Source organism: Macrobrachium rosenbergii, chromosome 47 (genome assembly GCF_040412425.1).
Source record: "Macrobrachium rosenbergii isolate ZJJX-2024 chromosome 47, ASM4041242v1, whole genome shotgun sequence".
NCBI classification, from domain to species: domain Eukaryota; kingdom Metazoa; phylum Arthropoda; class Malacostraca; order Decapoda; family Palaemonidae; genus Macrobrachium; species Macrobrachium rosenbergii.
In genome coordinates, this window is record NC_089787.1 from 48,758,823 (window position 1) to 48,775,153 (window position 16,331).

The window sequence follows — 16,331 nt, forward strand, 5'->3', positions numbered from 1 at the left end:
AAAGTGGAGAGGAAGGAGTTGAGGAAAAAAAAACCGCATGCGGAAGTTCGTGGCCACCATCCCAGAGAAGATTAGGGTAATTTTGAATGAGAAGAAAGAAGATCGGAAGCAGTTGTTGGGGAAGAGTTTAAATTGGGATGATGTTTTAGAGGTCCTAGAAGACCTGAGAGTAGATGATGATGAACCAAATGAGAGATATACATTGGGTCTGGGGTGGTAAATGGAAGGGCATAGAAGGACGCTTTGGTGAGTGAGGAGATAGATGTTATGCGAGCCATGTTGGAGGAGTGTAGGAGAGATTGGCTGGAAAAAGGAAGAAAGAGTGTGCAAGAGAATGTGGGAAATAATAATCTACAGTGGAATTTCATGAATGTTGACATCAATGTGTAGCTTTTTTTTTTTAAGTTTACTCAATAATATAATTCTCACATACCATAACAGTACACAAGAGAATATTGTATCACTCTTGATATTATATTTCTTATCAAATATAACGTTCACATACAAAGTAAAATATTAAACAGAAACATTTCTGATACCAATTTCATTATGAATTTTGTCATTGATGTTGGCAACATGTTGAGCTATTTATAACTTGTCTCCCCTTCCCTCAACCAAAGGAAACCCAAGTAGTAAAATGACAGGTTCTTTCAAGAATATCTTTCAGTTAATCATTAGCTGTAATCATGAATAGCTGTACAGTGAGGTTTTTGTTTATGAAACAGAATTCACATTTCATAATATTATGTACTCTTTGCTTTTACCTTGTTATGAATTCTGCTTGTTATTGTACCATACTGTCAAATGCTTCGTTTTGTATCTTATTTCAGACATTGATACAGTTGACGTTGAAATGCCAGAAAGTTTGTTACTAATACGAGATAAGGACCAGAAAAAGAGCAAGCCAGATAGCACAGGTGATTTTCAAAAAGTAAAGCAAAAAAAAGCTTTCAAACCTCCATCCCCAACAGAAGAAGAAAACAAGAAACGAAAGATTAAGTTTGAGATGATCATCAATGAGTTTTTGAACTCGCCTTCACAGACCCATTCATTTCCTGCTAACTTGAATTCTTATGAAAGAAGGTTAATACATGAAATTGCTGGAAGTTTTGGGTTGAAGCATGAAAGCCAAGGGGAAGGTGAAGAACGACACATTGTACTTAGAAAAGCAGGTGAAGAAAAAAATGAAAGTGAGAAATCTCCTTCGAGAAAAGATTCATCAAGTGAGGACATCAGAGATGAAGACGAAGAAGAGCACCAGGTTGATTCCCTTAAAAGAGAATATGAGGAAATAATTAATGGTTTCATAGGTACACATGTTGATACGTTTAAATTTCCTCCCAGTCTCAGCTCACTCGAAAGGCAGATAGTTCATGCAGTAGCAGAGGAAAGAGGTCTGAAACATGAAAGTATTGGAGAAGGGAAGAAACGTTGTGTTATAATACATAATAAAAATAGTCAGGCTTTGGTTCCCAAGAAGGATGAAAGCCTGAACCAGTTTATTGATGGGAGCATGGTAAATATGTTGAGAGTAGATGACTCAAGGGACCAAGCAATGTTTACTGGTGCTATACCAAAAGCAGGTGTGACAAGTAACAATGAAAATGTTAGACCCAGGGTTGAAGTTGTTACTCAGACACGTTTCATTGATGGAAAATACCAAGAAGTGGCCATTAGTACTGAAAGTAATGTGGAAAATAAATTGCCAACAAAGGAATGTAGATTTTGCAGAAGAAATATAATACTTCAGAATTATACTGTTCACAGTGTACACTGTGAGAAGCAGAAGGCTGTAAGAGATGAAGAGATTAAAAATGTAAGTATGCAGGCAAATTATAAGTATTAACTGGTAAATGTTCATGTAGTTATGAATGTTTTACTGTTAATTTATCTTTATAAGTGTCTTGTTTATTGGTAGCTTGACCATTGCGAAACTGTTATATTGATCTGTATTTAGTAAGGTGTTCAGTGTAACATTTGCTCAGAGTTTACACTTTGGTAAGACCTCTAGCTGATAGTGAAAGTCTTATATTTAACTTGTTCATGACAATAAAGTGAAAGTCTTATATTTAACTTGTCCATTTCCATAAAGTTTGGCATGATGGACGAAAGGGCATTTCTGTCCCTGTCTTAATTTTCTGCTTTCATATGTTGGAGTTGGAAGTTTTTCATTCACAGCAGTTCTTTACTGTTTTGATTAATCACTGTGAATTGGCACACTTATTTGACCCATGGATATATGATGAATGGCTTCCATGACACCCAGTCCCAGTATGCAGATCAGCACTAACAGTTTGAACGTAATTGACGTTAATGTCCAAACTTCAGCTAACAGCAAATGTCAAGTCATATTGTTTCCCATTCTGTTAGAGTGAGATTCTCATTATACTGGTAACTTTAGTTAGTATAACCACGATAGTGCCATTAGTTCTGGTGAAGGACTGCCAATTAAGGCGGTCGGTACTAGCTCTGGAGATTCCTGATCAGATAAGTTTTCATAAGGATGATGGAAATTTAATTGAAATAACATGAATTTTCATAAAAAATTACTTGTTTCAAGCCTTACCATTCATAACATTCATAACCCCTCCCCCCCCATAACATCTGGAAAACTAGTAAGTCACTCAAGCTACTTGCAAATGAGAAGGCAGAAAACGGGCAGCCTACCACCTGATGAGATGTAACTGAAATTCTTGCTTTTGCCATGTCAGTAAAATTATAGCTAGAAGAACAATTGGTCAGTATTGAAATAGATAATTGTATGAAAATTAAAATCTTTAATTAGCCCTTTGCTTAATGTTATGAATATTACTTTGCTTACTGATAAGGAACTTTTAAACTGAAAAGAAACTTAATTTGTAAACGGGAATAGCTTTCTTTAGTTTTTCATATTATATGCTATCACTGTACTCAAGGAATGTAGTACTTATATATTTTATTTACTTTCTTATAAATTTCATACATTTCTGAGATATTTTCTTTGCAAAGTAGTTTATCTGTTTTAAGTACATGAATTTGATTTTTCTTTTTAAGAAAACAAAGAAGCCGGAAAAGAGAACGAAGAAGAAAAATAAAATTACTCAGTCAGCAGAAGAGGAGGACTTTGACAGTATTTTGGAAAAGTTTACTAAGGTATGTAAGTGCACTCATCATAATTACTGCCTGTGGAGAATAACCTTTTTAACTGAAATATTATAATTTTGTTATATATGAGTACTGTAATTTAAGATATGTACATATCCTGTGTTTTATGAAATTGAGAGACTTAATTATTGAATGCAAAGCTAATTTTAAAATCTGAGCATTTTTTACACGTATAAATAGAATAGAAAGTTATCCGCATAAATAAAAGTTACCTCACTAGTCACCTTATGTGCTGTATGTAACTGGTCATAGAGGTCAATAAGAATCCTGTGATTACTACAGGTCTGTCAGTAGTATATAAACAGTTGAATAGCCTTTTATTTTAACCAAGCCAAAAACCAAAAGATTAAGCAAAATATGCAAATTTCACACTAACTTGAAGCATATATTTGAGTTAGAATGGACTCATGTTGCATGAGACCTGTGCAGTAGGCTACCTTCATTCATCTGTTCATTGTTATAAGCTTGACTCTTGGTGACAGGAGTATAGCTCTTTTCTTCTCCTTTAATCCTATGAACTTTCACCTCATCCTCAGTCATATCTATTCCATATTTGCTTTCTTACTTACTGCACTATGTTGTAGGAATATTTCTTCATACGAGAATAAGAACTTTGTTTATGTAGGAGCATCCTTCAACAACAGCTGGTTTGGTCGATAAAGCCTGTTTGGTCGTTAAAGCCTGTTAACATGGTAGTTATGGTGTGAGAAAGGTTATGTGAGGTGGGGTGCGCTCACCTGGTCAAATCTGTACTTTTTGTCACTGTCAAGTCAGGACATATCTATTGCTAGTAAGTTGACCACAGAACTTGAATGTGGTGTTTGAATGTGTGGTTGTTATTTATGTCAGGGATATAAGAGCAATGGTATACCTGCGTTCCTGGGTGTGTATGTGTTTGTTAGCACCTCTGAACAATGCTTTCAGATACATATTGTTCCTTTTTGCAGTGGTGAGAGTTTTCTCGAAACTTTTTCTGGAGGACATTGGTGGCCATCTTCTTGATGTTGGTGTCATCGTGTGGGGATTTTCCACTCTGTAGGGGGAGCCTGATTTCGCCCATGGAGACGGTGCTCTGCTCTCCCTTTGTACCACAAACTCTCTACTCTCATGTGGTGACCAAGATGGGATCTATGAATGCACAGTCATTTTTCATCCTGCCTATGGTCATGTGTGCACTTACATGACCTGTATAGGGTCCCTGGGGTTGTTGATGTCCTCAACCTTAGATGGTCAGGAGAGCTCCTTTTGAGGGCCTTTTGGCCTTGGCTAAAAATTCCTTCCCAACTGTTCCTGCTGCTGCTAGAATCCCAGCTTGGACAGTGAACCTTTCTGCTACTGCTAATTTATTGATTGGCCATGCTGCAGTTAGGGAATAGAAATGATGGACACTGCAAGGATAGAGAGAGGAAGAATAGTTTTACTCATTAATATCTCCTCTTTTTCGTCATGTTCTACCTCTTTGACAGTCTTGACTCCTCCCTTTGTTTCTGGTCTTTAGGTCATTAAGGGTCGGGGGAAGGCTTGGGAGTCTTCCCCTCATAGCAAGGCCTGTGAGCAGAGGAAAAACTCCCAAGCTACTCAGTGCCAAAATTACTCATTTCCAAATATACCCACTTCACTTCTTGTCAACCACAACCCACCCTCCCTCAAATCCGTTAACCTCCATTCATGACCCCCATATCCAAATAATGCTACCCTCAAGCCCCATAACTGGTTATTTCCATCCCCTTCTCTCCCACATCTGCCACACCTCCCACCTAGCCTGACCTAACTTGGGCTAACTTCCAACCCAGCCTAACCTAACCTAACCCAACCCAACCCAACCCAACCAACCAAACCAACCCAACCCAACCCAACCCAACCCAACCCAGCCCAGCCCAGCCCAGCCCAGCCCAGCCCAGCCCAGCCCAGCCCAGCCCAACCCAACCCAACCCAACCCAACCTAATCTAATCTCACCTAACTTGACCTAACCTAACCTAATCCAACCTAACCTAACCTAACATAACTTAACCTAACCGGATCTACGTTAACCTAACCTAACCTTAAGCTAACCTAACCTATACATCAATGGATATATACTGTACATAGACATATGTACAGAAGGGCATACTACTTAACTTAGCATGTTAAGTATATCTTAGTATAAACCAGACCACTGAGCTGATTGACAGCTCTCCTAGGGCTGGCCCAAAGGATTAGTTTTATTTTACGTGGCTAAGAACCAACTGGTTACCTAGCAACGGGACCTACAGCTTATTGTGGAATCTGAACCACATTATGACGAGAAATGAATTTCCATCACCAGAAATAAATTCCTCTAATTCTTCATTGGTCGGTCGGAGAGTCGAACACTGGGCCAACAGCATGTTAGCCGAGAGCTCTACCCACCCTCCAATGAAGAACATAACTTAGCATATGTATATATATATATATATATATATATATATATATATATATATATATATATATATATATATATATATATATATATATATATATATATATATATATATATATATATATATATAGAGAGAGAGAGAGAGAGAGAGAGAGAGAGAGAGAGAGAGAGAGAGAGAGAGAGAGAGAGAGAGAGAGAGAGAGAGAGAAATTCCTTTCTCCAGCGTGGTTAGAGGTAACAGTCTGCAGCAGCTGAACTAAACACCTGGGCTGAGTGACACCTGGAAGAAGTCTTACTATGCCCTCAATTGATTTCGCCAAATGTCACGCCATCCATCTTTAGCTGACCAGATATGATTTCTCTTCCTGTTCTTTTCACTTTAATGTTTTCGTGGGCATGAACTTTCCCCAGGGCTGAGAATGGATTTAGGAAAAGTCAGGTCACGCAAAACTAATTTGAACATTTTAACTATTGATTTAAAGGAAAAAATAAGAACGGGTTACATTTATTTAATACTTTTATTTGATAGCAGAATGTGGTAAAAACAGAATATTTACATCATTTAATAAACCTGTTACAATGGTGTACAGGCACAACACTGCCATAAATGGGTGATTATATAATTGAAAATTAGGAGATGCTTCATAAATGCCTTGTGACGCTCAGGGAACGCTGTTCTCACGACTTTTATATCATCCCACCATCTCTTCCAAAACCATGCATCCCACTTTAGTTCCTTTCCTCCATCCCTGTCTCTCCTGACTTGATACCACACATACCAGAACTGGAATTCAAGTCAATATATATCCCCAGAATGATACCGTATATTTAAATGAGGATACAAAGTTATTGTTAACTTAGATTAATCAGTATTCCACACAAATAAACAAATTTTACGGATGACGAATATTCACCTTTTGCTTGGAAGGCATTTGTCATGTTGACTGGTTGTGAAGAAGAAGAAGAGTTAGCCAGTCTCTCACGGTTACCCTCGAAATGTCATAAAAGTTAATTACATTTCATCACATGACATCAGTTCTCCTTTCCACATTCCATATAAGTTATAGCTCTTTTACCTCTCAGAACATTCAATGTTTTTAAATATTTGAAATAATATTTTGTTACCCATCTGTCATTCCTATTTAAATGGTAACTAGAAAAACCTCCTTCATCATCGAAAGGACATTCTTTATTCCGTGATGAATGACATTGTGTTTGAAAAACAGAACATGAAGCTTGTGTGAGGTCAAAGAAGACAGAACTGGGTACTGATTGATTTATTACCTGGGCATAAGGTATACATAACAGTGTGCGGACGGAAACGTGGTGCTCGACCCCAGGTCTCTGTGACCCGCACGCTGAGTGAGAGCAATTTGTGTTTGTTAATAGTCAATCAAATAACAATAACAAGAGACATAATGTGCATACAGCGATAAAATATATATTGGCGGAAAGGCCAGGAAATTCTACATACAAATATATATATGAGATTCTTGTTATGTTCATATATGCGATACATGATCATAATTAATGGTTAAAGAAGACGTCTTTACAAGTACTCCACCCCCCCAGACAATTATTATGAAATAATGATTGGAAGATCTGTTGAATGTTAATCACAATATTTTCTTGGGAGCAGGGGCTGACCCCGAGTTCTTGATATCTGTGGTTTTGGGGCGGTTTCGACTGCTGAGTTGACTGCTGAGTCGTCCAGTAGTTTTGCCGGGCGGATGACATCCTTAGTGCTGCCCTTGGGACGTCCTTGACCTCGTTTCGGGATGCTGATCTCTTCATCCAAGGTCTTGTTTTGTGGAGGAATTCTGGGACATCTGCCGGTTTCCTACTGGGTTCCTCTGTCCATCAGGAAGGCTGGCTTTAACCTGTCGATAGATATCCAGTCTTCCCACTCATGGATGTTGACAAGGTAGGCCCTGGATGTTCTACTGATGACTTGGTATGGTCCGGTCAAGTGTGGGCGGTGGGCGTCGTTCCTCACGAAGACATGTGTACAGGTTTTCAGGCCTTCTGGGCTGAAGTTATGGGTCCTGTCCGCAAAATCTTCTGGCAGGGCGTGAACTTCTTTGCAGTTTCTCTTAGTCTTGTCTTGGAAGCTGGAAGGGATGTATCCAGGTCGTCCAGCTCCGTGGGGAAGAATTCTCCAGGTACGGCCAATGCTTTGCCGTAGACTTTTTCTACGGGAGAGTCCTTGCCATTTGTCCTTGGTGCAGTACGGAGACCCAGCAAGACCCAGGGCAGCAGCGCCTTCCAATTCTTGTCAGTACAACGTGCCATCAGAGCTGTTTTCAATGAACGGTGGGTCCTTTCCACCATACTGTTGGCTGCAGGGTTGTATGCCGTCGTACTGTGGAGTGTTGTCCCCATCAGGCGTGCCAGGGAGACCCAGAGTTCCGACAAGAATGCCGGCCCCCTGTCTGTAGTTATATCATCCGGCACACCGAAACAGCTTATCAAACTTGATAGTAGGGCTTCCACGCAGGTGCTTGTTATATATCATCACATCAAGACACGGGGCCCCCCGATGCACACAAAGTTCTGGAGGCTTACCCCAGAGCACCTTCAGGAGGCCAAGAAGGCCTTTGCCAAGATGGAGCGTATGGGCATATGCAGGAAGGCCCCCAGCCCATGGGCCTCCCCCCTTCACATGGTGCAGAAATCAGACAGCTCCTGGGGACCCTGTGGCAACTACAGGCGGCTCAACCTCGCTATAAAGCCCGACCATTACCCTCTACCAAACATGCAAGACCTGACGGCCTCCTTCCATGGTGCCAAAATATTCTCAAAACTAGATCTCTTAAAATCATATTTCCAGGTACCAGTAGCTCCAGAAGACATCCCCAAAACTGCCATCATCACGCCCTTTGGGTCCTATGTCTTCGCCTTCTCCACCTTCGGCCTGAGGAACGCAGGGGCGATTCAGAGACTGATGGACAGCATCCTGGGGGACCTGAACTTCTGCGTCTGCTGCGTCGATGCTGTCCTAATTTTTTCCAGGTCCCACAAGGAACACCTTCAGCACATCTGGAAGGTCCTGCAGCGCATGCAGGAGAATGGTCTCGTCGTCAGGTTTGACAAGTGCACCTTCAGCATTGGTAAGGTTGAATTCTTGGGCCACGAGATATCCCTAGGAGGAGTCTGCCCAGTTGCATCGAAAGTCGAGGCCGTCGTCAGGTTCCCCACCCCAACCTCCATCAAAGCCGTACAAGAATTCCTCGGGATGGTCAATACTACAGGAGGTTCATCTCGGGGGTCACACACACCATGGCCCCCCTGACGGAGATCCTCAAGGGCCGTCCGAAGACCTTAGTGTGGGGCCCCAACCAACAGCGGGCCTTCCCCCTGACGAAGGCCGCCCTCACCAAGGCAACAGCTTTGGCCCCACCAGGACTCCAGCGCCCCCCTCCAGGTAACAACGGACGCCAGCAACGTCGCCTGTGGAGCCGTCCTGGAACAGGTCGTCAACGGAGCCCCTCAGCCCATCGCCTTCTTTAGCAGGAAGCTCAGTCCCACTACAGCACCTTCGATAGGGGACTCTTCGTGGTGTACCAGGCGGTACGCCACTTCAAATTCCTCCTGGAGGGTACGCCCTTCACAGTTTGGATGGACCACCAGCTGCTGGTCCACGCCTTCACAAAGCTGGGGGATGCATGGTCCTCCAGGCAGCAGCGGCACCTCATGGCCATCGCAGAGTTCACCTGCACCATCAAATACCTCCCCACCAGGAAGAACCCAGTAGCCGACACCCTCTCGAGGATTGAAATCAACGCAGTGCAGCTTGGGATCAACTATGAGGACCTCGCCCGGGAACAAGCTGCTGACCCAGAGATTCCAGCTTACCACACCGCCATCACGTTGCTGAAGTGGAAGGACGTGCTCCTCGGTCCTGGAGGGCCAACACTGCTGAGCGACGTAAGCACTGGCCACCCCCGCCCACTGGTGCCCACTTCCCGTCGTCGGCTGGTCTTCGACGTCATCCACGGACTGCCCCACCCCTCCTGCAGGATGACGGCCAGGCTACTGGCAGAGAAGTTCGTCTGGCACGATGTACGGAAGGATGCAACAGCTTGGGCAAGGCAGTGCATACAGTGCCAGGCCAGCAAAGTAGGGCGGCACACCGAATCGGGGGTGGGCGACTCTCCCCAGCTGGGGAGACGTTTTGGGCACATCCACGTCGACATAGTGGGTCCTCTTCCCCCATCAGGAAGAGCCAGATACCATATGACAGTCGTCGACCACTCCACCAGGTGGCCCGAAGCTACGCCCACAGAAGAAGCCACCTCCAGTGCATGCACAGAGGCCCTCCTCTCCAGTTGGATCAGCCGGTTCAGTGTCCCGGACCATATAACTACGGACAGGGGCCCCGCCTTCCTGTCCAAGCTGTGGACCGCCCTGGCACGCCTGCTGGGGACCACTCACCACAGCACCACCGCCTACAACCCCACAGCCAATGGCTGGTTGCACCGCCGAGAACTGGAAGTACCAGCTGCCCTGGGTCCTCTTCGGGCTGAGGACTGCCCCCAGAGCCAACGGCGACCCTTCCGCAGCAGAAAAGGTCTTCGGGGAGTCCCTCGTAGTCCTGGGGGAACTCATCACAGAGGACCAGGACGACTTAACAACGCAGAGGCTCCGCGACAGGGTTGGGAAGTTCACCCCCTGCCGGCAGACATATACCGACAGGACGTCTCCCTTCATGCCCCCCGGTGTATCCTCTGCCACCCACGTCATCGTCAGGAACAATGCCGTATGTCCACCCTTAACCAGGCCCTACAGGGGGCCTTTCCTCATACTTGAGGGAAATAAGAAGGCATTCTGGATGGCTGTCCACGGGAGGGAAGACTGGGTATCGATAGACCGCCTCAAACCCGCATTCCTGGAGGAAGCTGTCGGGGTTCACTTCCCAAAGCCCCCCGCAGGAGGTGGCGCCCCCTCAGCCCGCCCCGTCCGCAAAAAAACCTCGTGGGCGCCCCTGGAAGGCTCCGGGTCCTGGCAGGAGAGCAACCCAACACACCCATCCACAGGGCACCAGAGAAGTCGAACCCCAGCTGGCATCGAGAAGGCGCGGCCCCCTCCATCACCCCAGCAGATACCTGCTTTGATCAGACGTTCTCTACATCTTGGGGGGGGGGGAAGTATTGTAAAGTCCCCGCTCAACGGGTTCTCTATGATGAACATCCCGTTTTCTGCGGTGCCTTTACAGCCGACCTGAGGTCGCACGTACACAATCTTATTATCATTATTGTGATTTGTATATTTATTACCTGGTCATTTGCCTTTGTACCAAGTATATGTGTCAGAGTATTTTTGTGTCCAACCATCTATTGTTAATCATCATGTTTTCTATACTTATCTGTCCTGTTTTGTGTAGAGAAATAGTTTGACCTTGGGTCACTTGTAAAATTTTGTACTGGCGGTCTCTGCATAGACGCCAACGTCCACACGCTGCTTTATAAGTGGGTTGCTTCATTAATAAACCAGCAGTACTTGTCTTCCTGCTCTTTCTTTAGCACCTCTCACAACGGTGTCTCCTCTAGTTATGTGTGAATCACTCCATTTTTCAACCGTAGCTTTTGCGGACTCACTTTCGTTAAATTTCTCAAGAAAGTCTAGTTTTGTATATCGGTGTCTCAGTAGGCCTTTGTGTAAAGATAAGTTTAGTGAAAGTCATATGACGAAGGAGAAGGGATCTGCTGACCCAAGGGAAGAGCCACGGCTACCAGTAACATCTCAAGAAAGGTGAGATGCTTAATTCTGTTTTTAAAACAGATACATCAATAAAAAGATGGCCCTCGAATCTGGGCTGTTTAACAGTGGTTGGCAGCTGTGTTAGACATAGATAGATAAGAAGACAGTTAAGGATAAGCTTCTGAAGAGACATAATTTAGTAATTTTAGTATTGGCATCTCAGAATAGAATTTTGTTGTCGTCAGCAATTCAGATTAGGGAGTTGTTGTCAAGCGACTCTGGTGAGTCAGTCTTTTTCTTGGGCGCTAAGTTTTTTTGTGTTAGTGATGCATCACGAGGTGCAAAGTGTTATTACGGGTATTAATAGGGCATTAGTTCATATTGGGGAGTGTTTAGGGATATATTGTGTATAATGTGAAGTAATTGCGGTATTTTGACCGCCTGTGTGTGTTAAAACACGCGAAAATATGCACGAGAGTGTGTTATTCTTTTTCTCCTTCTCTCTCTCTCTCTTTCTTTGGTGAGAGATTTCACGTGCTGTTGGGCAGAAACGTACGTAAGTGTTATTATCTTCTTTTTGTTGTTATTTAATGTCAAATTGGACTGTTCATTACACTATAATTTGTTTTTTTGGGCGGTGGCTGTAGTGATATCATTGCCTGAGTGACATGTCAGTGACTTCATTAGTTTGGGCGGAGCATCTTACTTGCTTCTCTGTGCTCTGAGCATTGCAGTTGCATTTTGGATCGTGTTTCGTATCTTTTTTTTTATATATAGCAATTGGCAGTTCTCATCTGCATTTAGGGTTTAGCAAAGGGGAATATTTTATTGTTGTATTATTTCTGGGGACTTTGATAATTGGGTAGTATTTTATGTTACATTTGTTGAATTACTGTGTAAACATTTCTTATGTAAGTGTGTATGCATTTCTTAGTGTGTTGTTAAACTGTTTTTTTTTCTTATTTTTATAATTACACACTTATGTTTGTTATTTTGGGTGCATACTTGCGTGTATGTAAAGTGGGTGCAGTTGCTATAAGTTGATTCGCAGCAATCTGTGCCTTGGAGACAGGAGAGGCAAGCTCATCTCTTTTCTGGGTCTCGCGCTAAGCATTACTTCTATAGGCGTCAGCAGGCCTTGGATGGGGGATAGGGAGAGTGGGTTGTTGCACTGAGGGTGAGGGGCACAAATTCTCTCTCTCTCTCTTTCTCGTGTCCATCTGCTCGAGCTCCATTTTCTCTACGTGAGAGTGGATTCCCATTCTCTGTACTTGTGGAGACTGACTGTTTTTTATGTTGTTGTTTGGCCTTGAAGGAGTGAACTTGGCCACTTTGACCCACTTTGCAAATCAGCTGTGCACTCAGCCAGCATTTTTTTCCCATGGGACTTTGGATTTAATTGCGGGGGTTAGTTAATTTTGAATTTACTTATGAGTTTGCTTAATTGTGAATTTAATGTTAGGCTTACTTAATTTTGAATTTAATTAAGGGTTTAATTAATTTTTGAATTTAATTGTGGGTTTAGTTAATTTTGGATTTGATTGTGGGTTTAATTAACTTTGGATTTAATGGCGGGTTTGATTAGTACCTTCTTTTGAGTTCTGGGAACTAATTGTTAGAGTAAAGGGAATTAACATTTTAGGTTTCGTGTTGTATGGGAATTATTTCAAGGGGAAAATTTTTTTGTGTTTTTTTCTGTAAAGTGTGTACTTTTTGCGGGACTTGGGAATTTTTTGCATTTGTGATTAGCCAAGAATCAGTTAACGGATTTATTTACACAGGAAAAAGCTGAAAATGAGGAGAGGAAATAGTGATCAGAGATGCCTTAGATCAGCCTATGGTTGTGTAGGATGCGGAGATCCAGTCCGCAGTCCGAAGAATTTTGTTGAAATTTGGAATAGCCAAAGATCGATGGTTGGCTTGAGTTCTAGGATCCCACAGGGTCGTTGCTTTAATTGCAATGTGCAGGGACACATTAAGAGATTTTGCTGTGTTAAGTATTGTGGCAGTTGTAAGAGTTATGGTCATCCTTGGCGGTCTTGCCTGTCTCGGAGACAGTATAATGATAGGACTGCATTTCAGAATTTTGGTAGCTCAGATAAGAAAGTTCCTCACAAGAATTTTTTGAGGGGATCTTGTGATTGGCGGACATTTTCTAAAGATCAGTCAGTTGTAAAGGAAAACTGGATGGGTGTTTCTTAGGATATAGGACTTCTGGGAGAACCCTCAGGGTCAAAGCCAGTCGTAATTGGGTCTCTATATGGTATAAATGTAAGGGTCTTTATAGATACAGGCGCCTCCATTAATCTGATGAATTATGAGTTGTTCAGATCGATGTTTCCTGATCGCTCTTTGAGATCTGCTAAGGAAGCTGTATGTGATGTTCAAGCAAATAGGTTACAGATTTTGGAATACACAGATGTAGATTTATCTCTTGGGGGTAGATCTTTCACAGAACCATTTTTGGTTATACAGGGGTATGCTTTGGGGAATACATTGTTACTGGGTCATCCTGCATGTCGGAGATGAAAGATCTCGGATCATATGGGGGTTTGTGGTTTAACTGTGGGAGTGCCTGGGGTGTTTGTGCCGTATGAGGGAACGGATGTCAGTTTAGTGGATGACGATGGATCGGGTGCACATGAGGGTCCAGGGCTGAATGTTGAACATGTGTCGGCAGGGGGGAGGGGTTGTGAGAAGTGTTATAAGAGAGTTTTGACGGATGATGTGGTGCTTGGTCCTGGTATGGTTGCGATGGTGAAAGTTCGAGTGAAAGGAGTGCATAAATCCAGACAGATGTATGTAGATGAAGGTAGCGAGAAGCTGAAGGGGGTTTTGTGTACGGGTTCTATAAATAGGGTATCAGGTTCAGGGGACACTTGGGTGGAATTGCTAAACTGCAATGATTCAGTTCGCAATTACCAGAAGGGTACATATGCAATTGACTTTGTTGACTGGGCTGATGAAGATAATTCAGTGAATGTTGTCGGGGATTTTCGTAGTTTATCTGAAGAAGAGTTACAGGCTAGAAGGCAAGTTTTTAGGGATCAGTTAGCCAATGCTGATTATAAAGAATATGCTGGGGGTGTAGAAGATGTTCTGGCTGAGTTTGCGGACACAGTCACACTCAAAGGGGATAAGTTAGGATTAACAAATGTGTTAGAACACAAGGTTCACTTGGAGGAAAAAACAGCCTATTTTTGTTCCTTCATATAGAATTCCTTTTAAGATTAGGGAACAGGTAGAGCAAGAGGTTAGTAAGTGGGAGGAAGAAGGGATTGTTAGGCCCAGTTGGTCGTCTTTTAATTTCCTATTGCTGGCAGTGCAAAGAAAACCATTCCTGATCGCTACCCTGTGGTGTGCTTGCCATCTTTATGTATGGAGATATGGGGGAAGAATATTATATATTCCTCAATTGATCTGATGCAAGGGTATTTGCAAGTACCGCTTAGCGAGGAGAGTCGAAAGTTCACGGCCTTCTCTTTGCCAAAGGGGCATTATGAGTACATACGAATGTCGTTTGGCATAACAGGCAGTCCCGATGACATTTACTAGGCTAATGAATACAGTTTTGCATAACTTGTTAGGGAAAAAGTCTATTTGTACATGGACGATATCTTAGTTGCCACTTATTCAGTAGATGAACATTTAGAAGTTCTAAGGGAGGTTTTTAGAAGACATAGATTAGTGGGTTTGAAGATAAAGTTAGCTAAGTGTAATTTTTTCAAGAGACAGATAGTATATTTAGGCCATGTCATTTCTAAAGAGGGTGTTAGAGCGAATGATGATAAAGTTAGGGCGATTGTAGAGTTTGCCACTCCCAAGACTAAGAAGCAGATTTGGTGTTTTTTAGGGATGGCCGGATTTTTCTGTAGATTTGTGAAGGGTTTTTCTGTTTTGGCATCTCCCCTGACAGATGTTCTGAGAGATGATGTGCAGTTTGTATGGGGAGATGGTCAGTAATTAGCTTTTCAGAAAATTAAGGATGCCTTGGTAAATCCCCCAGTGTTGAAGTTTACTGATTTGGAACATCCTTTCATGCTGGTAACAGACGCTAGTTATGATGGTATAGGGGCATGCCTTATGCAGAAGTTCGACGGAAGACTCCATCCAATTGCGTTTTACAGTAGGAAGTTTAAGACATGAGGTAGTAATGAACGGCTATGGTCGGTAGCAGACAAAGAGGCCTTTGCCGTGATATCTAGTTTGGTACTCTTCAAAATGTTCGTAATGGGCAATCAAGTAGAGGTTCTGATGGATCATAAGCCATTGTTGGATCTTTTTAATAAGCCAGATCTTTCCCCAAAAAGAGCCCAGTGGTATTTAACAATCAGAGATTTTGATGCTAAGCTTAAGTATGTAGAAGGTAGAGAAGGTAGACAGAATGTCATAGCAGACGCCCTTAGTAGGAGTTTTGCTGATGAAGAGGTAGGAGTTTTGCTGATGAAGAGGGTACTCATGTATGTTATGCATCTGGGGATAGCATAGATTGGGATATTAGTTTAGTAGAAGCTAAGCAAGATAAAGACGAAATTCTGAGAGACACAAAGGCGTTTCTTAGGGGGGAATTAGTTAGGAAGGGTTATAAGCTAACTTTTGCAGGACTTGAATTAGAGGGTAATTTGTTAGTTAGGAAGATTAGATACTGTAACAAACCCAACTCGGTTTGACGTAACTTCTATATGAACTGCTTCCTAGCTGATTTTTAGTGTGGATTTGCTACAAAAAGATGGTTATTAAAAGACACAGGGTCCCATTGATAATACATTTCACAAACAAACAGTAACAATCATTACTCAATACAAACAATACCCAAAATCCAATATGCGTGCAGGAGTCAGGCGAGAACTGATTTCTCCGGAAAAACAAGAACAGGAGTTAAAGCAAATAAGACTCCGACCAATTCCTTTGAGCGACAACCAAACAACTGAACCACCTCTTAAAAGGGTTGTTAAATATATGCATGAAAACATAAACAAATTTCCCTGCGACTACACTACAAAATAAAAACATTTAATGAATGTTTGTTACACCTTCCCCCTTAAGAGGCCTGGCATAATACAAGTATCGAACATTTTACATATACCT

At 42.6% G+C, this 16,331-nt stretch overlaps 1 protein-coding gene across 2 annotated transcripts in view; it reads left to right on the forward strand.

Annotated features, from left to right (window-relative positions):
• LOC136830834 (DNA-binding protein SMUBP-2-like) overlaps positions 1–16,331 on the forward strand; it is a 713,243-nt gene that overhangs the window by 678,709 nt on the left and 18,203 nt on the right. For both annotated transcript variants that reach the window (XM_067090812.1, XM_067090810.1), the window contains exons 15-16: positions 831–1,816; positions 3,034–3,132. In XM_067090812.1, the coding sequence (XP_066946913.1) occupies positions 831–1,816; positions 3,034–3,132 (1,085 nt within the window). The remainder of the gene's footprint in view (positions 1–830; positions 1,817–3,033; positions 3,133–16,331) is intronic.